The sequence below is a fragment of the Sycon ciliatum genome, chromosome 4 (genome assembly GCF_964019385.1).
Source record: "Sycon ciliatum chromosome 4, ocSycCili1.1, whole genome shotgun sequence".
Taxonomy (NCBI): Eukaryota; Metazoa; Porifera; class Calcarea; order Leucosolenida; family Sycettidae; genus Sycon; species Sycon ciliatum.
This window is the reverse complement of record NC_088646.1, coordinates 19,562,571-19,587,966: the sequence shown is the minus strand read 5'-3', so window position 1 is coordinate 19,587,966 and position 25,396 is coordinate 19,562,571. Positions and strand designations below refer to the sequence as shown.

Here is a 25,396-nt window from a genome sequence, read left to right as displayed (position 1 = left end):
CTCATCATGTACGCGTACACGTACACGTACATGTAGCTGATGTTGTGAATACACAATTACATGCACTGACGTGCAGGCATGTTGTCTAATGACTACATGTATGTACGCGAAATCCAAATATCTGTGTCTACCACAATGTATTCCGTATGGATAATCGCATACGGTAATCCAAAAATATTTTAAAAGCCTTCTGAAAACCGACACGTTCTGTGTTTTTGTAAGGTGTAGGCTAATAGGACGATCCAGCCTGAATGTAACCTGGCAACTGTAGTGGATGAAGAAGTGCTAGACCCATCACCCAGCCATTGGCGCTGACTGATTTATTGGAATCAGTGTGGGCACTGATACCTATTACTAAAGTAACACCAGTTACCTAAACAGCAGCCCTTTGCTTGCCTTTCTTCAACTTTATTGGTACCTCTCCGGGCACCATATAATGAGAAATCTAGAAGGTAAGGTGTAGATTAGAGAATCGCTATAGTATAATTATGTGCCCTGGTATTGGGCTAAACACAGGGAGTCCAGCAAGCTACCCCCTGCACTTCTAGAGTCTGTCTGGACGCCATTATTGGCTCTGAGAAACAAAGACGGTACGCGGTACGTGCTACTGCCAGGTGGGCGGCGCGTGAAGGTGTGCGGGAGGTATGCACTTGTATGTGCAGCGTGCGGCCGCCGTCTGTCAACAACAGATGGACATCTCCGTGTCTGTCACACACATGTGACTGGGATACTACTGTACTGCATACTGGATGTTTACACAATCCCCACAGGGGAAGCCACAGTCTACCATGGCACAATGAACATCGTCAAGCCTTGAATGTATACACTAGTACTGCGTATCACGTAGACTGAACCACAAACAACCCCTAAAATAATTCTCTCAACTAATTGTGTTGCTGATGTCAAAGCCCATTGCAGGCAACGTTGTGCAAAGGCGACAACCTGTGCGGTCTATGAGTGTGCGTGCGTATGTGTGTGTGTGTGGGGGGGGGGGGTGTATGTGTGTGCACGCGTGTGTGTGTGTGTAATGGTGGATACGAACCTGCAGACACGTAGCTGCCAACATCTCCCAAAAGATCACCTCAAATCGCCAGTAGAGAAGAAATCCGCGTGGCCACCATCTTGTATGCCAGTTCTGTTCAGTCCAAAAAATGCGGAAATCATCTTAAACATACTAGAAGAAACCCTGAGCTCTGCTGTGTAAGCCGGGCCTATGTGTAAGCCAGGTCTATGTGTAAGCCGGGTCTATATAAGCCGGGTCTATGTGTAAGCCAGGTCTATGTGTAAGCCAGGTCTATGTGTAAGCCAGGTCTATGTGTAAGCCAGGTCTATGTGTAAGCCAGGTCTATGTGTAAGCCAGGTCTATGTGTAAGCCAGGTCTATGTGTAAGCCAGGTCTATGTGTAAGCCAGGTCTATGTGTAAGCCAGGTCTATGTGTAAGCCAGGTCTATTAATTTTTGGTAGTCTGTTGTCCTCAACACACTGGAACACAACTTGACTGAGGCCCGGTGAGGGGAATGCACTCGATTTCAAATGCTGCGCAGTGACAACAATGACAAAACAGTGTAGGTAAAGATAGGGCCTTGTCTCCCTTCATAGTTAGCAGCAGCTTGGTGCGCAGGCCAGTAGAAAGCCCGCCAATTGTAAGTGTAGAAAGTCAAATGCAGCAACAAGAAGGCAAGCTCTGCAAGGGTGCTGAAAGAAAAAAGATGAGAAGGTCAATGTAAACCTGGCAAGTGTAAAGTTCGAAATATGCCTGCTCATGCAAATTACTGTACTTTTCTAGTGATAAGTTTGCCAAAATAGGAAGAACACGTTGAAATTTTCTTTGAAAATAGGTTAAAATGCATTCCAGAATTGGCTAAAACACATCAACTGATCGCATAATTATCACAATGCAATGATTAGTGGACTACTGAAAATAAATTCAGTTTTGTGCCTAGGGCGAACACCAGTCAGAGTCAATAAACACTTGCATGCATGCGTGCACACACACACACACACACACACACACACACACACACACACACACACACACACACACACACTTCGCGTAACTGCGACAACGCAGCACTGTCAACGTCACTCCTCTGTGCTGTCGTCACCTTCGCGGCCACCGTTGGCTTCTGGCTGCGGAACGAGACCTTGAAGCCGGCCATACCGTGTGAAGAACAGCCTTGTCAGGGCATGCACACGCTCACTGTCCATGCTACACAAAGATACAATGGGTGCGTAGAAGAACGGGACCAAGCATTCAAACTGCTGGTCTTCATAGCCACATACTGTATTCAGTATCTCCTCGAGTAGCGACAGCCATTGGTCAAGCTCCAGTGTCCGCCACTCCTGCGACGTGATGCAGACAGGCACGGCCTGAAGATCAGTGATGAGAATGTTCGTGGAGCCACTTTCCGCCTTCTCGCCGACACGCTCGCTGAGCAGTCTTGCCTCGTCCTCCACAGCATCCACTTCATGCTGATGGGAGAGATTCTGAATGTAACTAATTAGGCGTTGCGAGAAGAGAGCAATGCGGCTAGCAACCCATTGGAACCCGGGAGAGCTTGCTGACACCTTCTTCATGACCACCCGAAGAAACTCTCTTTCTTTCCACAGTTGCTTGGCCAGCGACAATGGCGGGCGAGACTTGGTAATCACAGCGCTGCGGTCAAACACACTCTCGCCAGCCTCTGGCTCTTCTTCAGAGTGATTGCGCTGTGAATCAAGTACAGCTGTCGTGTCCCTCACCACACTGGGTTTAGAGATCACGTCCTCGATAAGAATGATTGAAGATGCTCCGTCATCCGCCACCTCGCTTTCCTCTTCCTTGCTGCTGTCATCCTTATCCTGTTGAAACCATGCATCCAGCGCCTGACTGTTGCAATCCAGTAGCTGCAGCAGACAGTGGATGTAAACGCGGAGGCCTATACTCAGCTGCCGCAGTAGATGTGGCGTGTGCTGCTCCAGGGCACCGACCTTTGCCACGGCGAGTCGGAAGCCTGGGCGGCGGTTGAAGGAGCAGGCGAGCTGACTTGACGCCAGCACACCATCCAGCAGAGAGTCTAGTTGCCCTGGCGTGAACTGCTTCAGAACAGCATTCGCGCTCAACGTGCCTGAACTGCTCGCGCTCTTCGACTGGTCTGTGGCGGCAGCGGACAGATGAGAAAATTGCATGACAAAACGTACATCATTGGGCAAAACAAGCTTTACTAGTAGTTTACTTGATTTTAAATGCATCATTCATGCAACTCACTTGCCCACCACCCACTGGTGGGGACACACACCACAGCAATACAGGAACGATGAAGGTACAGAATAACTTAGACTTCACTCCTGCTTTTGTAGTCGTTGAGCACTCTCATGTGGGGTAGTGCCTTTGCTGTTTGTGTTATGCAGAGCTCACTGACTTAAGTGGAGCACTCTGGCAAGGTACATTCGGGCCTGGTTTAAATCTGGCTTTGGAGAATTTATTTCTCATTGCCGTATCATGTTCGGCCTCATTTTCTTTGTGCTGCGCTGATGAGTCCACAAAGGACGAATTAGTTCTGTCCGCAGATTGAGTAACTTAAACTTTACAAATCTTGTCAGATTCCAACCAATATAAGTAGTGCGAGAGGGTTGACATACAGTCCAATTTCCACGGCAAGAAATTCCTCATCAAGTGCAATTTCATCAGCATACAAAGTGGATCCAGAGGTGACGCAAGAGGCTATACACGCACCATATGATCACCGTATCTCTGGCACTCGTGCATGATTCAAAACTGGTCAACTTTTCAGTCAGGCTATGAGGCTAGACGGACTTACTGCTAGCATCACCACCGCTGCGCTGCTCCAGTCTTTCACCACTACCCACGCCCAGCAGAACATCACTCAGTGTGTGTAGCACTAGCTGATGTGTCACTAAGCTGACTGTCAGGCTTCGGAATGGCACTCTGAATGCGTGCAAGGCAACATAGGAACAAAGTTCAGCAAACTCAAATGAAAATCATGCGGGAAGACTCTAAACGGGAATTCCATCGCAGTACGACTTGCCATAATAGTCATGATCATTACCCAGTTCCCCCTCCCCCCCCCCCCCCTCCCCCTCCTCTCCTTCCCCCTCGCGCCCCCCCCCCTCGTCCCCCTCCACTTCGTTCCTCCTCCCTTCCCTCCCCTCCCCTTCCTAGGGGAGGGGAGGGGGAAATGAGGGTTGAGAAACGGCAAAACTCATTGTTGCCCCTTCAATTCTGTGCGACAAGGTGTTTAGGACAATCGATCATTCCGATCATTGACCTTCGGGTAACCAGATTTGCAGCAGCATTTTTTAGAAACTTGACTAGGAACACGATTATCATGCACCAGTACCCTCAAGCCGGTGGCTTAACAGAGTAAGTAAACAAACTTAAGGTCTGTGGAAGAGCACATCATATAGGTAGAGATGTAGGCAATAACTTACCGAACTTTCTTCTTCTTCACAGCACCTCTGTCTTCAGCACCGTCTCCGCCACCATCTCTTGCCCCGGGCCGGTGGAAGAGGGACGCTGATGGCAGAGGGACGGACCAGAAGAAGGAGAAGGATTCGGTTGCGCGTGTAGACGACACTGCACACTCTTCTATGGTGCTATGCAGGTCCTCGTCGTGGATGGTCAAACTAGCCTCGTTCTCCACACCAGGCTTGGAGACAGTGGCTGATGCCTTTTCCGGTGAGGCTGCCCGGCTGCACTCCTGAGACTCATCAAGCTCAGCAGACGCACGCTGTAACTCCTGGAGCTCTAACGGCAATACAAACGCCTGCAGCAAGAGGTGGGGGAGAGAATATCAGACAGAAAAGATATTGAACCTAATGTGACCGGCAACAAAACGATGGCCATTGCCCACCCGTACGTGTAAGGAGTAGAGGCCTTCCCACTAATTGTCTTACCATAAATCACTAATCAGTGTCACGTAGGTAGCATAAGGATGGTGCCTGTTTCTTCCAGATATTCCTTGTACTCTCTGCTCTACATGAAAGCAGCATGCTCAATCTGATGAATGATTGTCTTACCAAAGTTAGTGACTTTACTCCCTTCCACCCAGATGCTGATTTTTGGAAACAAGTTTCTATACTTCCGATGGGAGAATCTGACATCACAGTGCTTTTCGGCGTGGCCAGGTTAAATTGTAGAATATCGCTTCGAGTGTATTGCTTTATCTGAGAGAGGAGGTGTTCGTGCCCTTGAGGCCCGAAGTCTCGTTTCCATACGACAAAATTTAGGAGCTCTGCGCGCAGCGCGTTTTCAGGGTATGAATTTCGGGTGGTTCTGGTCGGGTCGCGGCGTCGCGGACTATTCCATTGTCTTCAGCGTCGAAAAACTACTGGCCATGTGAAATCACAAGGCGGTGAGAAGCTTTCGTCTTCCTCTAAGAACGAATTTGTTCTGCACCAGCATACCAAAGCATGCAATTTCGTACGTGCAGTTCGAGTGACGAGGCGTGTGCACTGTACACTGTACTGCTTGCACTGACTGTGCGGTTGTTCTCGATTCTCCCATCACTCCAATTCATTTCTGCTTCCAGCGAAAGTCCAACTTGGCGCACTTCAAATCACTATAACTAAAGAATGGCTGGGCTGATTTGAATAATACTTGCAGATTGCTTGTGTACTATGCCTGGGAGAATCAAATGAGACCAAAATCGAAGCGATCGGAGCGAGGTTTGGAAATTGGTGTAGTCACTACCAGAATTCTGTATTTACTGTTACAATATTAGGGCAGTATGCCACAGGTTGGGTAGTATTCAAGGCTCGTATCTCGACAAGTTCCAACTTACTTGTTTAGCTAGGTGAAGCACTCGAAACGCAGTGGACACTGCCATGTTCTTTTTACACGTGATCTTGACACGATCGCTGCGCCCACTCAGATTACGCCGATACGGCTCAAACTGCCCTAGGACAAGCTCCAGAGGCTGCAGAGTGAGCCGTAAAGCCTGGCTCAGCGAGGTGCAGGCCAACTGCCACAGGCCCTTGGGAAGTTGACCTCCAGTACCGAGCAACAGGAATCTAGACAAACACAGAATAATGTAGGTTGAAAGGTGGCAATTTAATAAACCGTATGTGCATTCTCAAGCGTGCCTTGCTAAGCCTTAAGGGGGCACATATTTCGGCACATCCGATTCCATTATCAGTCAACCATGCGCTTAGTCAACGGAATGACAAACACCAGTGAGAACCAGCAAGTACAAGAAACTGTCCACCTTCAGTTCCGTGCCAAGAACTAAGCCCATTTGAATCTATCAAGTCAGCAGCAGTTCGCTTTGGGAATAATGTTGGCATGGCAGATATGGGCGGACTGATAGACTAGACCCCAAGGAGTTGGAGACAATTTTATCACCGTTTCCTGTATGATAGTGTCAAGCATGTCTCACCGTAACGAGGCGTTGCCCATCGTAGCCAGTGCTTCCTCTGGCTGAATAACACAATCCACCATCAGGTCCAAGACTGATTGCATCATCTCCGAAGCGGCCTGCATGAATTCTTCATCGCTCTCCGCCATGGTATCGCCCTCTTGCTGGAGAACAGGCAGCACCAGATCACTGACGTGCGACACCAGTCGGCCACAGCAGTGCTTGAAGCTCTGGACCTCGGCTTTCTTCCACCTGAGACTCAGATTAATACCGCTCTGCAGCCAGCGATGCAGCGACGGCAGCAGCAGCTCCTCCATGACTTTCAAAGCAAAGCCTTTGCCCGGCACGCCAGTCCAGGCACTCTCGATCAGTGTGAAGAGTTTATCAACCAGGTGAGGCTGCACGGCCGAGGGGCAGTACGGCAGTGCATCGCACATGCCACGGAACAGCAAGAACCACACACGCAGAAGTCCCGTGGAGTCAGACGCCAGAAAGCTGCTCTTAGAGGATATATCCTGGATCTCGGCGGCACCTCGGAAGTCCGGGTAGGAGCTGAGGTGGTGTATGCTGACGAACAGCTCATGGCAAACTCCCACGCCGTCCAGCGCCTTCTGCGCCAGCACGTCACTCTGCGCATGGCCGGCTGAGAGGAATTTCAGCATGCACTCCACACAATCCATGGCTGCATCAGAGATGAGCGCTGCGTTATCAGACTTCAGCACAGTATCGATGATATCCATGACTGGGTTTGGATTTGACATTTCGTCGCCGGTGCCTTTAGCCGATTTGCCGCCGGGTGGTTCAGACGTGCCAAAACGCACACTGCGAAGTGCACCGAACACTACCGACCACCCGGAGCCAATGTTGATACGAGAGGCCTCCACCAGCTCACACAGTGCACAGACAATCTGCAAGGCCACATGCACAGGACAGGAGAAAGGAGAGAGTGAGACCGTGGCACAAAGGAATGCTGCAAGAAGTAAATCCGTTTTTCCTTGCAGTATTCATAAGCGGTCGAGGGAGTTGAATCCTTGCAGCTCTGCCTTTTCAGGGGAAAAGCACACACCACTGCAATGGTCACAAGTGCTGCCAGCCTGCATTGTCTGCTCTAGTTTCCTTCACTCATCAGTCATCACACTCGCCACACTCACTAATCATTACAAGTAACCAGCTCTGCAATGCGAGAGCTATGTCCATTGGATTTGATAAGCAAGCATGAAGACTGCGGCATACTTGACGAGGTCAAACCTGTTCATCGGCCGGTCTGCAAGCCGGGGCTCAAGATACATAGTTTGTACTTCACAACTGCACTGGTGTGTCAAAGCCTAGTGCTCACACAAACACACAGAACTTGAGGAACACCAGACTGCGACGCGCCAAACACAATACCACCCTCACCCTCACCCTAGTCCTAGGTCATACAATTACCTGATCCTGCGTGTCCAGGTCACAGATACCCAGACAGACTATGCTCTCCATGGGCATTAGCAGGGTCTTGTGGAAGCTGAACAATGGCAACTCGGCGCGGTTCTTGATGCATTCGCTCATCACCTGGTGCAGGCAATCTGCTGCGATAGTGGCAACAGCACGCTCCTTGTAGCAAGCACCCTGGACAGCAGAATGGATGACACGGTGCAATGAGACACAGTACAACGAGACAATGCACCTCTGGTGGAACACATCCGCTCTCAGGCTCCCCTTGGGGATTCGTTGGATTGCATTCGTTCCACCAAGCGCAAGTTGTCTGCAGCAAACAGACGTGCTGCTAAGAACAAAGTGTTTGATTTCCTTGCGGCGGCACCAGCAGAACTTTCTTATTCTGGTCAGTTGGCCTCGTAGCCCAGAGCGTCCAGTTGGCTGACTTGCTGACCAATGAAGCGCCATGGATTCGCACTGACCGAGGGTGAGTTCTGGGATGGCATCGCCCTTCGGTATGGCTGGTCATTGACTGGTCTTCCCAGTAGCTGTGCCTGTGGGGCCAGTTTTGATCTGTGCCACGCCTTATTATGCCCAAAGAGTGGCTTTCCGACAATACGTCACAATGAGGTGTGTGACGTCACCGCTAGAATGCTCCGGAGAGTGGCAAACAACGTCGTAGTGGAACCCCACCTTCAGCCAATCAGTGGTGAGCGGTTTTGGCATCGGACGGCTATGTCTGCTGACCAGGCACGGCTTGACATTGTGGCAGGCGGGGTGTGGGGCCGACGGTTTGAACGCTGCTTTTTTGATGTAAGGGTATTCATACTATTCAACCCATAAGCAGTTCCGAACCGGTCGGCCCACAACCAATCTGCTTTCACCAAGCATGAAGCCGAGAAGAGACGCCACTATGATGAACGAGTGCGGGAGGTGGAGAAGTCTAGTTTCACTCCTCTTGTCCTTGCAACAACTGGCGGTATGGGCAGTGCTGCTACTGCATTCTATCAACGGCTGGCTGTCCTCATGGAGGAGCGTGGATCGGTTGGGTATCATACCCATATCTCGCTCATCCGGAGCCGTCTGGCCTTTGCTTTTCTGTGTGCCAATATCATGTGTCTGAGGGGGGGGGGGGGGGGGGCTGCTCACCATTTCCCTGGCATAGGGGGGGGGGGGGGGGGGGGGGGGTGGTGGATGATGCATCTCCAGATGTTCCTGTTTGCCGAAGCCCAGCTTTGGCAACTAGCTAACACGGGTAACGGATACAGACTGATCTAACAAAGACTATCATAAATGGAGTTGTCATAGTGTGCAGATTGTCAAGTTTCATTTTCTTTTTCCTAAAAAAATGTCCTTTGCTTTTTCTTTAGTCAATGTTGTGTCAGGCCAGTGATATCATGTTGTGCGATTGCCCGTACACATGGTATAAGAGGCTTATTCCAAACAATGAGATGCAGCAAAACCTCAGCTGTATATGCATGTATACGACATACTGTGCGCAACGAGAGAGCTTGGAAGCTCAGGGCCCTACGCTATGCTTTTTTGCCTTGATGACCTAGGCAAAAAAAGCATAGTAAATTTTTCATTTCTCCTATTTTTCAAGACATAACCTGGGATTCGAACCCGCACTGTCGCCCTGCATGCATCCCCCGATACACTTCGCATACATACTAATTCTTTCAAGTTGCTTCACGTTATGATCTTGCATTTGATAGCCCTATTTGAATATTGTGGCCAGCTGTTTGTGGCCAGCCGTCTTTGATGGTGCGGTACGGTACGGGACAGATACGGTCGAGGGTAATACGACACCGTCTACCACCTGGATGACCTAGGCAAAAAAAGCATAGGGATGTTATAAATTTTTCAATTCTCCTATTTTTTTTTTCAAGGCATAACCTGGGATTCGAACCCGCACAATCGCCCTACATGCATTGCCCGATACACGTCGCATTCATACTCATTCTTCCAAGTTGCTTCACGTTATGATCTTGCATTTGAAAGCCCTATTTGAATATTGTCAGTGGCCAGCTATTTGTGGCCAGCTGTCTTTGATGGTACGTACGGTACGGGACAGATACGGGATAGCGCCAGACGGAGGTCCGTCCGCCACAAACAAACAAACACCAAATTAAAGCTGTGTGGACCCTGGCTAGCGCCAGACGTTACTGAAGTAACGTCTTCTGCATAGCGACGGGAATAAAGTACTATTTCGAGGACCTTGCAAGGCTATACCAGTCATTCGACCATGGATATATACTGTAAAGGCAGAAAGTTTCGGTGGTGTTTTATTTTCGGTAACTTCGGTGCCGAAATTTTTACCGAAAATAAAAGGACCGACAATTTCGGTACTAGTACTAGTTCATTTACCTGGAAAACGGATTTACCAAACTTTTCCCTCCACTGAACCGCCGATTTTGGACAATCGTGACCAAAAATATTACACCACCGAAACGTTCTGCTTTTACAGTAGCAGGTTGGCTATAAAGTGCAGACTTGCATGACCCCTGAACTGGTACGTTACACTGAAGTTTCACTGTGCCATGGCTAAGAGGCTCGTTCTGTACATCTAGCACCCTTGAGTACAAGTCATGTACGCTGACACTACTCATAGAGAACGATATGCTCTATGCCAGTACACCGAGTGAATGGTGAGTGATGTGCCAGCTAGGATTGATCTCAGGTTTAAACTACCCAGAACTTCTTTTAAGCAAACTAGCCAAGATACAAACACCAGCTGATGAACGTATGCTAGCTGTCACAGTAAGACATTGGATATCACAGACGGCACCGTATATAATCACAGAATCCAACCAAGTAACTAATACATACATACATACTCAGCTAGCATTACCACTCGGACCAGGAAAACTCGTGGGCCATTCTTGGGCTAACAAATAATTGCCGTCGTTCACCATTGTTGCCGTCCATAATTGTTACCATTATTTTATCACAACCGTACAGGGTATGGTAATGGGTGTGTGTGGGGGGGGGGGGGGGGTACAGCGATGTGTATGCTCGCAGGATCAAACCACCAAATAATGTACCTCGTTTTCATGATACCTTACTAGGTGTGTGCAGTTTGGAGAAGGGGTGGGAAGGAGGGGGTGTGCATATAGTACAGTTGCGATAACTGGCCACAATCACGGACGGTCCCAAAGCAGAAGGGAATGAATGAGACGCAAGTAGTTAGGAAGGGACTGCGTGCCTACCTCAATCAGGTGCTGAGAAACACTATTCCAGGCCTGCAGCAGGTGTGCCAGAGGACGCTGTGATTTGCCGCACACTGCCAGCAGTAGAGGTGTATAGCGCCGGAGGAGAAGACCGGCCGTGGGATCCTTACCACTCTTGGAGCGTGTTGCCAGCTGCTCTTGTGAGGCTCTCGACAGGTACTGCAGGAATGTGATCAGAGCAGGCAATGGTAGGAGGTGGGCTGCATTCATGAAAAGACGATCGGCGAGCGCAGAGAGGTGGGAAATGGCCTGGATCATGCTGCTTTCACTCAGCAGCTCTGCCGGTGACGTTGGACCATTGTCATTGCTGCTACTGCTGCTACCAGTATCACGGCGCAAGATATTGGCCAAGGAATTCGACTTGCCGCTTTCATTCTGCTGTGCAGAACGGAGTTGTTGATTGACATCTGATGGACTCAGTATCGTGAACAGAGATGCTTCCAAGTCAGATATATAAGCGCAGCTCCTGGACACGCAGAGAACAGAGAACAGAGAATAGAGAAGTACAACTGTGTCAAAAGCCCACACACCATTCTACAATTATATAATGACTGATGTGCTCCCTCTTGCTACAAAAATGCCTGAAAAGCATTAAAACATGCATTGAACGGTGGTCGCAGTTGCTCTACCCTCGTTAGCAATGGGTGCTGTGCAGAAGGTGTAAAGGATCGTCGGTCAAGTTGTCTACTCAAGTACATGCATGTCCACTGAATCGATCTTTGCAGTTTTGTGTTCTTCTTCGTATTATACAGGCTTGCAACAAACCCAGTCGGCAAAGTCTAACGCTATCGCAGGTTTGGTGGGTGGGTTGGTAACAACGAATACGTTCACGGGATAAACATGATAGCAGTAGCCAACACCAATACAGTCTTGCCAGTAGTGTCATGTACGAGCCCATTTGGGTGGAATGCCAGAAAAGAACAACAGCACTGTTCTCCCACTCGTTTATACGCAGTATGGCATGCGCTCTATTTCTTTTCTGGCGGCAGGCAGGTGGAACTCTCTTCCAGCTGACTGTCGACAGGCCCACACTCTTGCTCTGTTCATTAATATGGTTAAACAGGGTTCCCAGTAAAAAGGCAGTAGCCTGTTGGGACTCCCCTAGTAAAATAATAAAAACTACTACTACTACTACTACACTGGACAACATGGTGAATGCAGACATGCTTTCAAACCCAGCCGTAAACACACAGCATTGCGGGAGTTCTTAGCTCAGCCATGCTCATCATCTTCAACAGCTACGACCTACCTGAGAACAGGTTCCCAGCACTGTGGCGAGGCAACTGCGGATTGAACACCTAGCTGGAAGAGTGCCTCCAAGCACAACGCGTGGCTCAGCTGTATTGTCGGTAGGGGCTTAGAACTAGATGGCGACTGTGCCCGGTTTGTAGATGTGCTGCTAGTTTTGGAGCTTCGCTCACTACCACCACTGCCGCTGCCTGCCCGTTTTGCCTGAAGTGCGGCTAAGACTGATGGCCGCTTCTTGATGCCACCGCTATCCTCTGGGTTGCCTCGACTGCTTACTTCAGAAGCAGTCTTCCCTGTGTCCGACTTCTTCTGACTGGGTGTATTTCTCTGTGTGTTTACGATGGCAGCGTCTGACAGAATAGCCAGCACCTCGGCACACTGACGATCCATGGCCAGCTGGCAGCTAAGACGTGCCACGAGCCGGAGTCCGTTCAGGCAGGACACAATCATTGCTGCGTCAGAGCCGGTCTTATCACCACCACCGCCACCACCGTGCGGGCTAATCAGATGAAGCGGAAATCCAACGAGTGTGCGATTGGTTACTGGGATGGAATGTGTTGACTTCTCGGGTGAGTTCATTGGCTGGTGGGTTGCTGCAGAGGCTGAATGAGCTTGTAGTGGTTGCTGCAGGGTCATCAGCGTGCTTCTCCATGCCGCCTGTAGCAGATCTTTGCAGACAAAAACAAGAACGCTCGAGTCCACAAGACTACTGACTGGTGCCTTTGCCTCGCTGAACTGCAGAAGTGGTGCACGGGCACCATCCATGACACTGGCTTCCTCACTGTCGCTCGCCGCCGGTACACTAATAGAACCGATCAAGCCCTTGCTTAGAATACCATCCATTGGAACGCCGCCGCCGCCAAGCCTCTCGGGCAGGCTATCCGCTACTGGCTTGGTGTACTGCGATAGGAACGGGAAAGTCCAGATGAGAATGTCGATTAGAGCCGGGCCATCGCCGCTGCCATCACCCCGTGCTGTGCTTAGACTGTCAAGACCTGGCGACGCTGTCAGCCTCTCGTCACCATTGAAGCCAGCCTTGGCCAGGAGGTCGTTCTCCAGCAGCAGGTTGTACAGATTACGTATCCAGTGTGGTGACAAGCTCAGGATAATGCCAGTGTTTGATAGTGGCAGCATGAACTTATCCTGAACACAAACACAAAACAAAAAGTGGTATAAATCTAGGTTAAGTACCAAAGAGGTTACCTTCAAGGTGGCCTGAGACAGTGCCTGATAGTCTCGATTTGGCTAAGTACCAAAGAGATTAACTTCAAGATGACGTAAGACATTGCAAAATAGTCTCCATGTCATCAAACAATGGAAGACAAAGAGGGTGTTTGAGTGTATGATTGTACAGCACTGCAAAATGTATGCTACTACGGCCTATAGCTCTCCATGCAAGCAACCTGGAATAACCAGGATGAGAAGAATCGCAAATCTAAATTAAATTATTTATGGGCCACTGCAACATCAAGTGTGCATAACCACATGTCACTGACTCCCCTGTTACTGCAATCCTCATCGTTGCATTAAGTGTGCCCCAATACCTTACCATTATATCCCCGGGGTCCAGGGTATGGGACATAGACTCTCTACCACATACGGTCCTCACAGGTCCCCTCCCTGGTGTGTACAAGCTTGCATTAAAGAATCATGGACAGTGCAGCGTGTTGAATCATCACAGGCTATCTCCACTCACCAGGCTTAGGGAGGTTTCACGGAGGTCACGTGGCTGGGAGTAAAACCCTTCCTTGCTCAGGCACAGGTTCATGGCCAGCGCACCATAGCAGGCAATATACACACTGTCAGCCGTCAGCACTGATGGACCGCCGCTGGAGTCAGACTCGCTGATGTCTGCAGGCAGAACAAGCTGGACAGACTGGACCGGGTCGGGAATAACTGCATTGGCCGTACTCAGTGAGCAGAATAGCGACGCCATCTGCTGCAGCTTGTCATCTACCATTTCGCCGTTGCTCAGCTTTAGCAGGGCGGGAAGTGAGGCTGAGAGCATTTTCACAAAAAGAATGCTATTGTTCGGCGCGACACAAGGCCCAGCACTGCGGCTGATCGGAGCAGGAACGCTGTCCTGGGCAGCCGGCCTAACATCCTCACCAGCGTCGGACAACGCGTAGGCATGGTTTAACCGGCTTGTTTGACAGTCCGCCGCCTCGTTTTCACCATCTTCTGTATCGCCGGACTCTACATGCTCATCAGCTGCAGCAGCAGCAGAAGAAGAATGCCCGTTGGCCATTTCTTCATCCCCTTGTACTGGCTGCGGTAACTCTGGCTTGGCTGCTTCTGTTGCACTGCTATCGCCATTCTCTACCGCAGGTGGATGGCCTTCGTGAGAACTGGGGACAATGCCTTCAGGTGTTGCATCAGGCAGAGGTCCATCGGCGCCCAGCAACACAGCTAAGGACAGCTGAATAGGAGCCTTGTTTGCATGCGGCATCTCCTTGGCAAACAGCTGCAAACTGCGGACAATGGTAGGGGAGATACTCTCCTTTCCCACATGAAGCTCCTCCAGGGATGCCACAAATGCTACAATACAGTCAACTGCAGTTTTCCGTGTGGTTGAGTCACTACAGCAGACGCACTCGGTCACGCCTGTTAGCAGCCTGGAAAGCAAGAAAAGCAAACACAGAACCTAACCATTTATACATAAGAAAACACTCCGCCATGCACAGTGTACAGCAGTGCGCTCATTGCTATCAAATATAGTAAAACCTGGTTCAAGCGACCTCTGGTTTCAGCGACCACCTGCTTCAGTTAAAGGGGAAGTATACCCTAAAATCAAATTTTCACCAGTTGTAGTCTTCTGGGTGCTGAGTCGAATGGTCTTGGTCCGAGGAAGCTGCGACGCTCCCTTCCTACTTGAATCCCAATCGAACTCGCGCACTTCCACCGAAACTGGGTGACTGCGCCCTACTGGATGGGGATTCGTATGCAAAATGTCACTAAAAGCGCCATTTCGTTCTTATAAAAGCCCGGATGACCGCGATTGGCCCATATGTTGTAGTCTTTTGGACGCTGAGTCGACTGGTTTTGGTCCGAAAAGGCTGCGATGCAGCGTTCCTCCTTTATTCCCAATCGAACATGCTTGAACAAATGGTCACGTGCTCCTGGGTGCCCAAATCACCTGGTCACCGCGCCAGTACTACTGGCAGTAGGCGACAACTTTCACACCAAGGTTCAACTCGAGTTCAACTCGAGTGACAGGACTGCACCCAAAAAAGGTCAAACAGGCTAGTAAGTTGTACCCTGCAGGCACGGTGACCAGGTGACTGGTGTACGCAGGAGCACGTGACCGCTTGTTCAACCATGTTCGATTGGGAATAAAGGAGGAACGCTGCATCGCAGCCTTTTCGGACCAAAACCAGTCGACTCAGCGTCCAAAAGACTACAACATATGGGCCAATCGCGGTCATCCGTGCTTTTATAAGAACGAAATGGTGCTTTTAGTGACATTTTGCATACAAATCCCCATCTAGTAGGGCGCAGTCACCCAGTTTCGGTGGAAGTGCGCGAGTTTGATTGGGATTCAAGTAGGAAGGGAGCGTCTCAGCTTCCTCGGACCAAGACCATTCAACTCAGCACCCCGAAGACTACAACTGGTGAAAATTTGATTTTAGGGTATACTTCCCCTTTAACGACCTTTTTCTATGCACGGACAGTTCTACACAGAAACTGCACCGCATACAGCGACCACCTGCCTTGCGCGACCAGCGACCGACTTTTAGTGTACCAAGTATCATACCTGACCTGCATACAATGATCAAAACTAGTCAAAAGTGCTATCCTGGCTGGCAGGACTCACTGCAACAGGGTTGAAGTGGGCTCAGAAGCTGGGCATGAAGTCAACAGAAGTGACAAGTCACAAGTCACAGTACATGGTGCGCTGTACGAGCCAACTTGAGCAAGGTGCGGCACTCATGGGTGCTTTGCCTGCGTGAAAGTGTTTTATGCTCCACACCTGTCAATATGAGCACATGGAAGCATTTTTTCAAGATCCAATATGCCACAAATGTATGGGACCTGGTTCAAAAGACCACCTGGCTCGAACGACCACCTGGCTTGCACCTTGAGGTGGTCGCTTAAACTAGGCTTTACTGAGTACTGTCCATTCAATCACAACAAAGGACTTGTACATATGGGTGAGCTGAACATAACACAACTAAATAGTAAATATCCACTGGAATGGAACCGCACGTCCAGTACTTTGGATGAAAACCTTATACTGAAACAAAGCCTCACTGGTTCAGTAGCTCCAGCTGCCCATCGCCAAACACTACCGACTCCATGGTGGATGAACCTGACTCCGTGGGACCAGCCAGTGCCAGAAGAGAGTCCAGCGATGAGAAAACCTTTGGAGCAGAGCAGTGCAGCATATCTTCAGCAGTTAACATTGGGAATATATTGTGTTCCAATGGTTAACAACAGCCTTGCTCTTTCAAGAATCAGTGCACGATCATGGTCTAACATTCGGCAGAAAGATAAAATTGTCCAAGCGCATACCTCAGATTCAGAAGTACTTCATTTCGAGACACACGTGTAGCCCCTGTGTGCACAATGTGACATCACCGTACCTCAAACTGACCCATCCAATCTCTAATGTGAGTCATAAGTTAAGCGGGATTAAAATAGAAGCATTTTCGCTATGTAATGCGCGATGCAATGACCACAAAACTGGGAAATCCCCAAATGGCACCGATCCGCCGCAAAGCTCATGCAACCGTTGCAACAGGCCGATCACCGAAGTTGAGCTTGGCTCGACTTTCATGATACAATGTGCAATTATTTGTACCTTCTTTGCAGCAAAGGTTGTACGCTAGGTTTGAGAGTTGCTTGTAGAGTTGCACCTGCCTGCACAAATGCAATGGTGTCATACACTCCACATTCCACTTAGAGGCGCATCAGGAAGGCAACGTCGCATCAGTGACTTCTTCGTTGTGAATGATACACCCAATGTGCTAAGGTTCCCCAAATGCCACATGGGCAAAATTCAGTACAATAGAACAGTTGGCAAACGTCTAGAGTGTTATTACTCCGGGCTATACCTTATGCAGGCACTGTTGGAGTGCGATGGCTCGCTTCTCCGGTGTCGGCGCTAACACTACAGAGCGTAGCAGAGCAGTCAGAGCGGGGCGCAGGAACAGAACAGAGCCCATCAGACGGACCAGCCGTGATGTGATGCTGCACAGGTATGTCAGGAGGCGACGTGTGATGCGCGCCGACGATGCCGCCAGTGGGTTCAGCCGGAACGGTGTGATCTCGATGTAGTGAGCGAACGCTGCCGCAATAGACGGGACAAGCTGATCCCTGGGAGCACACAACAACAACACATACTTGTAGCAACAATGGAGTGTTCTACACAGGCAGTAGTGCAGTACATGGGCAAGTGCGCCAAAGTGGCAGTGAATCGTTCACTTGCCCACTGGTACACACCATTATTAAACAGCAGTGAATCCAGTATGTCACACAACCACAGGACCTGCCTCAACAAGGAGATACAACCATAATATACCCCAAAGCCAAAACACATACTACCCGCCTGCTATGCAAACGTAAAGAGGTGCCGAACATCACAGTGGGCAACATGAAGGGCAGAAGGGGCATGGATCATTCCGTATTTGGACTGCCATTGGGGAAAGCAAATGCACTCCGCACAGTCTTAAGCCTGAGCCTACTTTTCATTGTGAATAGCCCAGGCACTTCTTTGCACCACTAGGAACATACTCAAGCCAGATATCTGTGGTTGGGGTGGGGGGGGGGGGGGGTACAAATCAGAGCTACCGCCGGCATCAACAGACGCACCACTGAGCCATACTATTGTACTGTCGGCAACATTCAACAGCAGCCACTGCCAGAGTAGCATGCAGCACACGGAAAGCACAGATATCAATAGCCTATTTGCTGGGCATATGTGTTGGTCTTCCAATCTCCTATGCAGCTGGACTCAAGTACATAGCGTAATGTAGACTGGCGCATACCTCAGCACAGATGACACGTCGATCCTCAGCTTGACCAGCTCCGGTGTGGTGCAGGCCAACAGAGCCTCCAGGAATCCAATCTGACATACAAATCCCGGCATATCATGACTTGTAACACTGTATGCACACAACAACGACGACGACGACGACGGCAGCAGCAACACACAAACAAAATAGTTTTGTTGTTTTTGCTCCAAATAGCGTGATGTCCCTAGCCACACAAAGGTGGAGATTTCCCCAAGAAATTGCAACCTCCAATGCAGCCAAAATAATGTGCATTCTTGCTATTGGGCTGATTCAATGACCTACTCCAGTAGGTATGATCCACGACAAGTGATGCAGACTTATCTAGGTCTCCTGCCATCGTGCATGGTCAGTGCCTAGAGTACAATGTGCCCACCTTTGGAATTCCTGAAGTGATAGTGTCCACGATTTCAGCATCAGAAGATAGTCGCCAACCACTCCTGCATGCAAAACAGGCGCGCACATGATAGATACACCACAGCCATCCATAACAAGTTACATAATGTACAGAACCTTAACTAAGCAGTTAGTGTAGTGAACCGTAATCTTTACCAATCGTTCCTATGCTAATACAGTGCCGGATGCTCCATGTCAGGTTCGGAGTCATACATGTGAGAAACACTGGCCTATGTTCCCAATCCCTGGTGGCTTACCCGGTCCTTTCCAGCTGGAATCTCCGTCTTCGGAATCAGAGCAAACCTGACAGACAAGAAAAGAAAGGGAAAGTATGAGCCTAATGTGATCGTGTGCAAATAAAAAAAAAAGTGCCAAACAAAGTTACTGAAGCAGGGGGAGGGGGAGGGGAGAAGGGGACTGCCAAAGCCAAAAGGAACTTCTACTTAAGTTATATTCAAACATGGACTTTCGTCATACATGATGTAGCCAGTACATGTAGCAGCATCGGTGCTCAGTGATCTCTTTATAGTAAGTTTATACATGTACACGTAGTGGGTCAGTCTAGGTGTTCTCCCTATGATGGGCATGTTCACGGTTTAGTTGCATATAACGTCGACACTGAGGTTGGTTGATTGAGTTGCATATCATGAACAGGTCAGAATGCACAGTTCCATGCGCACTAGGCCCCGTTCTTCAAATCATATCGACACAAATGGCAGGGATTATGACGGCCTTGCAAACCAGGATAGTCTTACCTAAGCCTGACCAAAACGTTTCTGCATCTCTGCTTACAGTCTTAGACTTTTGTTCATCTTCCCCACTGCTATTCCACTATCAGCCTTCACCGTGGTGGTGGTGTGGGGGGGGGGGGGAGCAGATGATGGAATCACTGACTATTCTGACTAAAAAATATGGTTCCCATGCAGTGATAACTTTCACCACTGCTGTCATTCGCACCTTTTAAATTTACGCCATGATGCAATCTTTCACGAATGCTGTCATTAATTTTTTTTACACTTTTGCTTTGTGGGTATATGAATTTTACTCCAGATTTACTCATTTCTGTTTTCTGATGATAGTGCGTGAAACTCGAAGTAAAAACACTTTCTTCATCCTCTTATCATTGTTTGGTAGTTCCCAACTTCCCAACTTCCCATGCATTCTGTTATGTGGCAAGAGCCCTTGCACTTACAACCTAGTACCGGTAATGCATTCCATTTCGGCAAACTTACCCTGCTATAGGGAGCAGACCCGCTATGGAGCAGACCCCCTACAGGGACCAGACCCGCTACGGGGCCAAGACCCGCTACGGGGCCCAGACCCGCTACGGGGCCCAGACCCCCTACGGGGACCAGACCCGCTACGGGGACCAGACCCGCTACGGGGACCAGACCCAATACGGGGACCAGACCCGCTACGGGGACCAGACCCGCTACGGGGACCAGACCCGCTACGGGGACCAGACCCGCTACGGGGACCAGACCCGCTACAGGGACCAGACCTGCTACAGAGACCAGCCCTCTCACAGAGATCCACATACGTTACAGCACAATTGGTATTTCTGATGCCCAATCCTCTCCTGTGCCCACCCCTATTCAGTGAATGCACGGCAGCAGGAATTCAGACACACACATAACATTGTCTTCTAACCTTGCAATACTCCTGCACCTGCTGACCAAGCAAGTGAATGATTTGCTGTGAAGCAGCCAGTGCAGCCGTTTTAGTTGCCGTATCTCTCACGGATGACTGGATCTCAATGAACATCTGCCAAAAGAGAAGACCAGTCAACAAGTTAATCTATTGAGTTCCCAGAAAAGTGGCAACTGAGTGAACAATGGGAACTAGTCACAAGAATGACCTCAGATCAGCACAAGCACACTCACACGTGTACACACACGCACACATGCATTCACCCACGCACGCACGCACACACGCACGCACACACACACACACACACACAATGACAAGCAGAATGTATAGGGATAAACATGGGGTCAAAAAGGGTGGAATGTGTTGTGAATCACTCGACTCATAACTTCTCATGAACGGTGAGGACACAGTTTGAGTGCAGAATCATCAAAGAAAATCATGCCCTCCACCAAGTCAACCTCACACGAGTGGAATACAGGTCCTTACCTCAAAGACTCTCTCCAGTTGGTCTCCGTGGACAAAAGAAGGATTGGCGCACACAAGAGCTAGAACAACCTACCAACAAGCCACAGAGAAACACACAGCTGAGCTGCATAAGGTGTCCGGATTGGAGGCAGGAAATATTTAGATCACAAGGACATAGAACAGCATGCATGATATCAGTGTAAAGCATCTTTAAAACACCCTGTCAGGCCTGCATCTATAGTCTATACTGTGACATAACATTTTCGAAATTGAGCATCTGTTACCCAATGGCTACAATATTTTACAAGGAAAATTGCAACACTTGTCAGAGCAACGTCCTGGAACTGTTCAAACATCTCAAACAGAGAACAAACTATACCATTCTTATCCAAAACACATTTGCAGCACCTGTACCACAGTATCACCTAACCACGTCTACAATCACAGCCTCACAATCGCACCAACAACAAAGCAACACAGCCTGTATAGCTGTCCAACAGAAGAACTGAAACTCACACCGTCCTATACACACAGATTATATCCTACTCGCCGCGCTCAGTTTTTAGTACCCCAACACCCAAACATAGCACTGCACCCCAAACCCCTCCCTCTCAAGTGTGATATAGTAGATATTATCTACCTACACTGCAAGTTCCTGGCGCTAATCTCTCACAATCTCTGCTATCAACACCCTCACTTCATTGCATATATTGTTGTAGCACATGATCCCCATGTGGTCTGATGATTGCACAACGTGTGTGAAACTCGGTGTAACAACACTACACGCCTTGCTCCACAGTTATCATCTTTACGCAATTGTGCAGTGCATCTTCAACTCACCTTGACCCTCTCAAGCTGCACATCGCTGCTCGACCATGCACACCGACCAAGGATGTTGTCCACAATACCAATCAGGTGCTCACGAGACGTACCATCCATCTCGCTTTGCAACAGAGAGTAGGCAGCTGCCTGGGAACAGAAGACGGTTACAAGTAGGGGTCAAAGGGGTGTACCGGGTACACGGGTACCCGCCCGATAATCTCAGGTACCGTTAGTAAAAGGGTACCCGTTTGGATTTCGATGATCCAGTCAGTATGAAGCAACACTGCAGGGATCGTGTATTCCAGGCGGGAGTCAATTATTTACAACTCCATGCTGGATGTCTGCATTGTTGTTGCATTTTCGCACCTAGTAGATCTACATCTGCGACTATCAGACACCAATCAATTTGCGAATCACAATGTGATATCAAAATACAACCCGAGAACAGATAAACTATATCTTGATTAACGTGAAAATTGCGCAAAAAAATTAAACATGGCTGCTAAAGGGTACTCGTTAACCCGTTCGTTAAGAAAATTACCCGTTCGTTAGTTAAAGGTACACCCGTTTGACCCCTAGTTACAAGCACATAGAACAGAGGAACTCCAGTTTCAATTGTCTTTCCCTGATAGGAGGTCTGGACAGAGTTCACCGGGCCGTGCTTCGTGCTATGCCGGCTGGTGTAGTCAAGCTTAAACTTCAGTGATGCCAAACCTTCCGTATCTTTCCGTATTTGTGCGGAAAGTCACTTCTTCGTCCGCACTACGGAATTTGAGCAAAATGGTACGGAAAACGTCAGAAATTGAAGAGGATCAATCAAACATGTAGAAGCATGGCAAGTGCAAGCTGAGCAATGAATATCCCTGTGTCAAAGCGAGTCTATACCACACTACGACTACATATAGCACAACAAATCACAGCGTGGTACTAGGCACAAATATTTCGCACTAGCAAATACAGCAAACGACGAGTGTCTTGCGCCCGTGACTGTCCAACAAAAGTTAAAAACACACGACACAAGCAATGAACACGACAGTATATTGGCAGTACGTAAAAGCACTGCAAAGTACGGAAAATCAGAAGTCGCAGTAAGCGAAACAAACCCAGTTGGTTGGCAGCACTGAAAATTGCATGGCTCTAAAATTTCCCAACAATCTAATCCCAATGACTGTTATCATCTGCATGCATGTTATTCTGGGGGAATCGGAATGCAGGACCTGACTAAAAGCTGCACACACCAAGTGAAAGAAGCTAGCCTACTCGTATAGTACCTGAAATCCCTGCAGGGAATGAATGACAACCCGTGCTGAACGGCTTCGCAGGCCAAGCTGAAAAGGCTGGACAAAGCCACCCCTGCAGTACAGTGGCAAGAAAAGAGGAGAACACAGTTGACCCTAAACCAGAGTGTCACATCATTTCAGTACAGCATGAGCACGCACTCTCAACAACACAGGAATCCAAAAACCACCCACTGTGATTTATTGGCTCAGAACTGCCAAAGTCTTTCAGAATCATGAACTTGCCTGAAACTTGCCTGAAATACTGCCTTTGCTTCCAGCAAGTGCATGTACAGTCAACCTCATGAATAACGGCTTCAGGTATAACAACAACTCGGGAATAACGACACAATCTTCGGACCTAGTGTCGGACCATTTGCATACTTTCAACCTCACAAATAACAACACGTTCTCATGCCATTTCGAGGGCGTTATTCGCAAGATTGATTGTATATGAGAGGTCAAGCAAAGACAAGCCAACTGGTGTTGAGAACTCAAAAATTATGGTAAAAATTAAAGTGGCTCACCATCCAAGTACAGTAGAACTGAAAACATTTTTTATAGACCTTGCCAAAAATTTGCAAAACCTGAGCATCTCGACTATTGAAATTCACTCAGGCAGTTCAACGCACAACTTGACACAGGGCCAGTACAGTGGTGTGTGCTTACCAAGACTGCTTCATCTCCTGCACTAAATTGGTAAGTGACGCTTGACCTGGTGAACAGTGTACAGAACAACGGGACATGATGTGACTGATGTCCGCCGCTTGAAGTACCACTATTGGCACTAACCAGCAGCTCACAGAACACTGAGAACTGTGCTATGTATGATGACATCATTGTGCTATGTATGATGACATCATTGTGCTGTGCTCACTGGATCACTGCTCACACCACAGCCTCGGAAACAGTAGAGGGGACTAGCAGTATACTTTAAAAACGCCTAAGCTAAGGATATCATATCTTCTATGCCATTGGGTGCGTCACACTGTCAGTTGTATCCAAAGTGACATGGAATGCTCCCCCCCCCCCCCCTCCCTTCAAATCAAGAGCGCCACTGTACATACAGTACATGGTTTGACGTATCAACACCACTACGCTACAGGATGCATTGCGTGCATGTAGGAACTGAAGAAAAGTCCACTGTGCTGGCTCATTGCTATACAGTCATGTAGGCAAGCAAAAATCTCAATGCATTTATCATGCTGTACTCCACGTGTTGAAGAGGGCCGTAGCACCCAGTCCGGCCATGGCTGGACCGTATACATGTGTTTCGAAAAAGTTGACCTGCCCAATTCGTACAAGACGAGTTTTTTTTTAACAATCACGGGTCATTTCCGGCAAAGTACATGTATCCCATTTGGCCAGACCGGCACCTGAGATATCGGTGCTATGGCCTTGTAGAGTGTTGCGTATTTATACAAGTATGCACAGGTTGTCCCAGCCACGCACCCTTCTGCATTATTGAACTGGCTACACCCATGATAGTCACGGTCAGAACAGTGCCACAAGCAGGAGCTGGTTGGAGAGGAGCCAGTACTATCAGCATGCACTCAGTATTGCTAGTGCATCAACCCAGCGCTCTAGTCACTATACCCGTTGCCCTTCAGAATGGAGCGATAGCACCGTTGCACAATGTGCTCGTGCGTCTAGACCCACTTAATCGGTGTGTTTGCCGAAAGTTGAATCATTGTGTTAGCGTTGCACATAGTACCAATCCTCTCTTATAATTTTAAGACTTGACTTTCAAGCATTTAGTTTCAATTTTGTTGCACAATGAGCCTCACACATAACGGGGAATAGTATGCTGGGCAATGCACTCCACATGCCACCAGCTCACCAAACAGTATCAGCGCTTTCTCGCACGCCTCTCGTATGTCCTTCTCCCGGTCGGCAGGTCCGGACGCCATCTCCTTCACCATGGCTTGCAGACTCTGCTCCATGGTGAGCAGCAGTGCCGGATTGGGCAGAGTTGTGTTATGAATGAAGAAAGAAAGCTCAAATTTTATGTTTCAAGCAACTGACACACCACTAGCGCTATTGCTGCCGACTAGCGTTAGCGGCCATTGCAGACTTTCGTCGCCAGCAATGACAACTCGGCTCTGCTCAAACCACTCTCTTGCCAGGAGCACGCAAGACGACCAAACAGAACTCCAGGACAAGGAATACAAAACACATGAATCGATAAAAACGTGAAAATGGGGAATAGAAGCATGATGATGAGGACCGGTAAGGCGGTATGGCCATGTACATGTCATAATTATGTGCAGTGCAGGATTCCATGGCACGTGACAGTAAAGTGTCTGTTTCTGTTTTCTGTCTGTCGTGTAGCTCTAGCTCTACGCAGTGTCGTCCGGACAAAACGCATACACAACACAAACAAACTCTCCGGGTCGTTTTACGTCGTTTAAAATAGTTGATCTTTCTGCCACAACTCCGGTGTAGACTCTCCTTTCCAGTGTCCAGAGCATGCTCTGAATCTCCAGATAAAAGATTCCAGCTACTGACACACTTGTGACTTGGGG

The 25,396-nt window shown here is 48.9% G+C and overlaps 1 protein-coding gene across 1 annotated transcript; it reads right to left on the bottom strand.

Annotated features, from left to right (window-relative positions):
• Window positions 1–1,494: 1,494 nt before the first annotated feature.
• On the bottom strand, window positions 1,495–25,069 carry LOC135814878 (brefeldin A-inhibited guanine nucleotide-exchange protein 3-like). Its single transcript, XM_065328073.1, has 20 exons — window positions 24,712–25,069; window positions 23,541–23,586; window positions 22,866–22,947; window positions 21,613–21,741; window positions 20,794–20,862; window positions 20,308–20,421; window positions 18,915–18,960; window positions 18,638–18,701; window positions 18,238–18,354; window positions 17,305–17,566; window positions 16,502–16,611; window positions 13,947–14,865; window positions 12,252–13,393; window positions 10,982–11,468; window positions 7,785–7,964; window positions 6,378–7,264; window positions 5,784–6,012; window positions 4,432–4,766; window positions 3,801–3,928; window positions 1,495–3,134 (listed from the first exon to the last, which is right to left on the bottom strand). Exons 1-20 carry the CDS (start codon window positions 24,812–24,814, stop codon window positions 2,083–2,085), a joined length of 6,501 nt encoding a protein of 2,166 aa, XP_065184145.1. The 5' UTR covers window positions 24,815–25,069; the 3' UTR covers window positions 1,495–2,082.
• Between the last annotated feature and the right edge of the window lie 327 nt (window positions 25,070–25,396).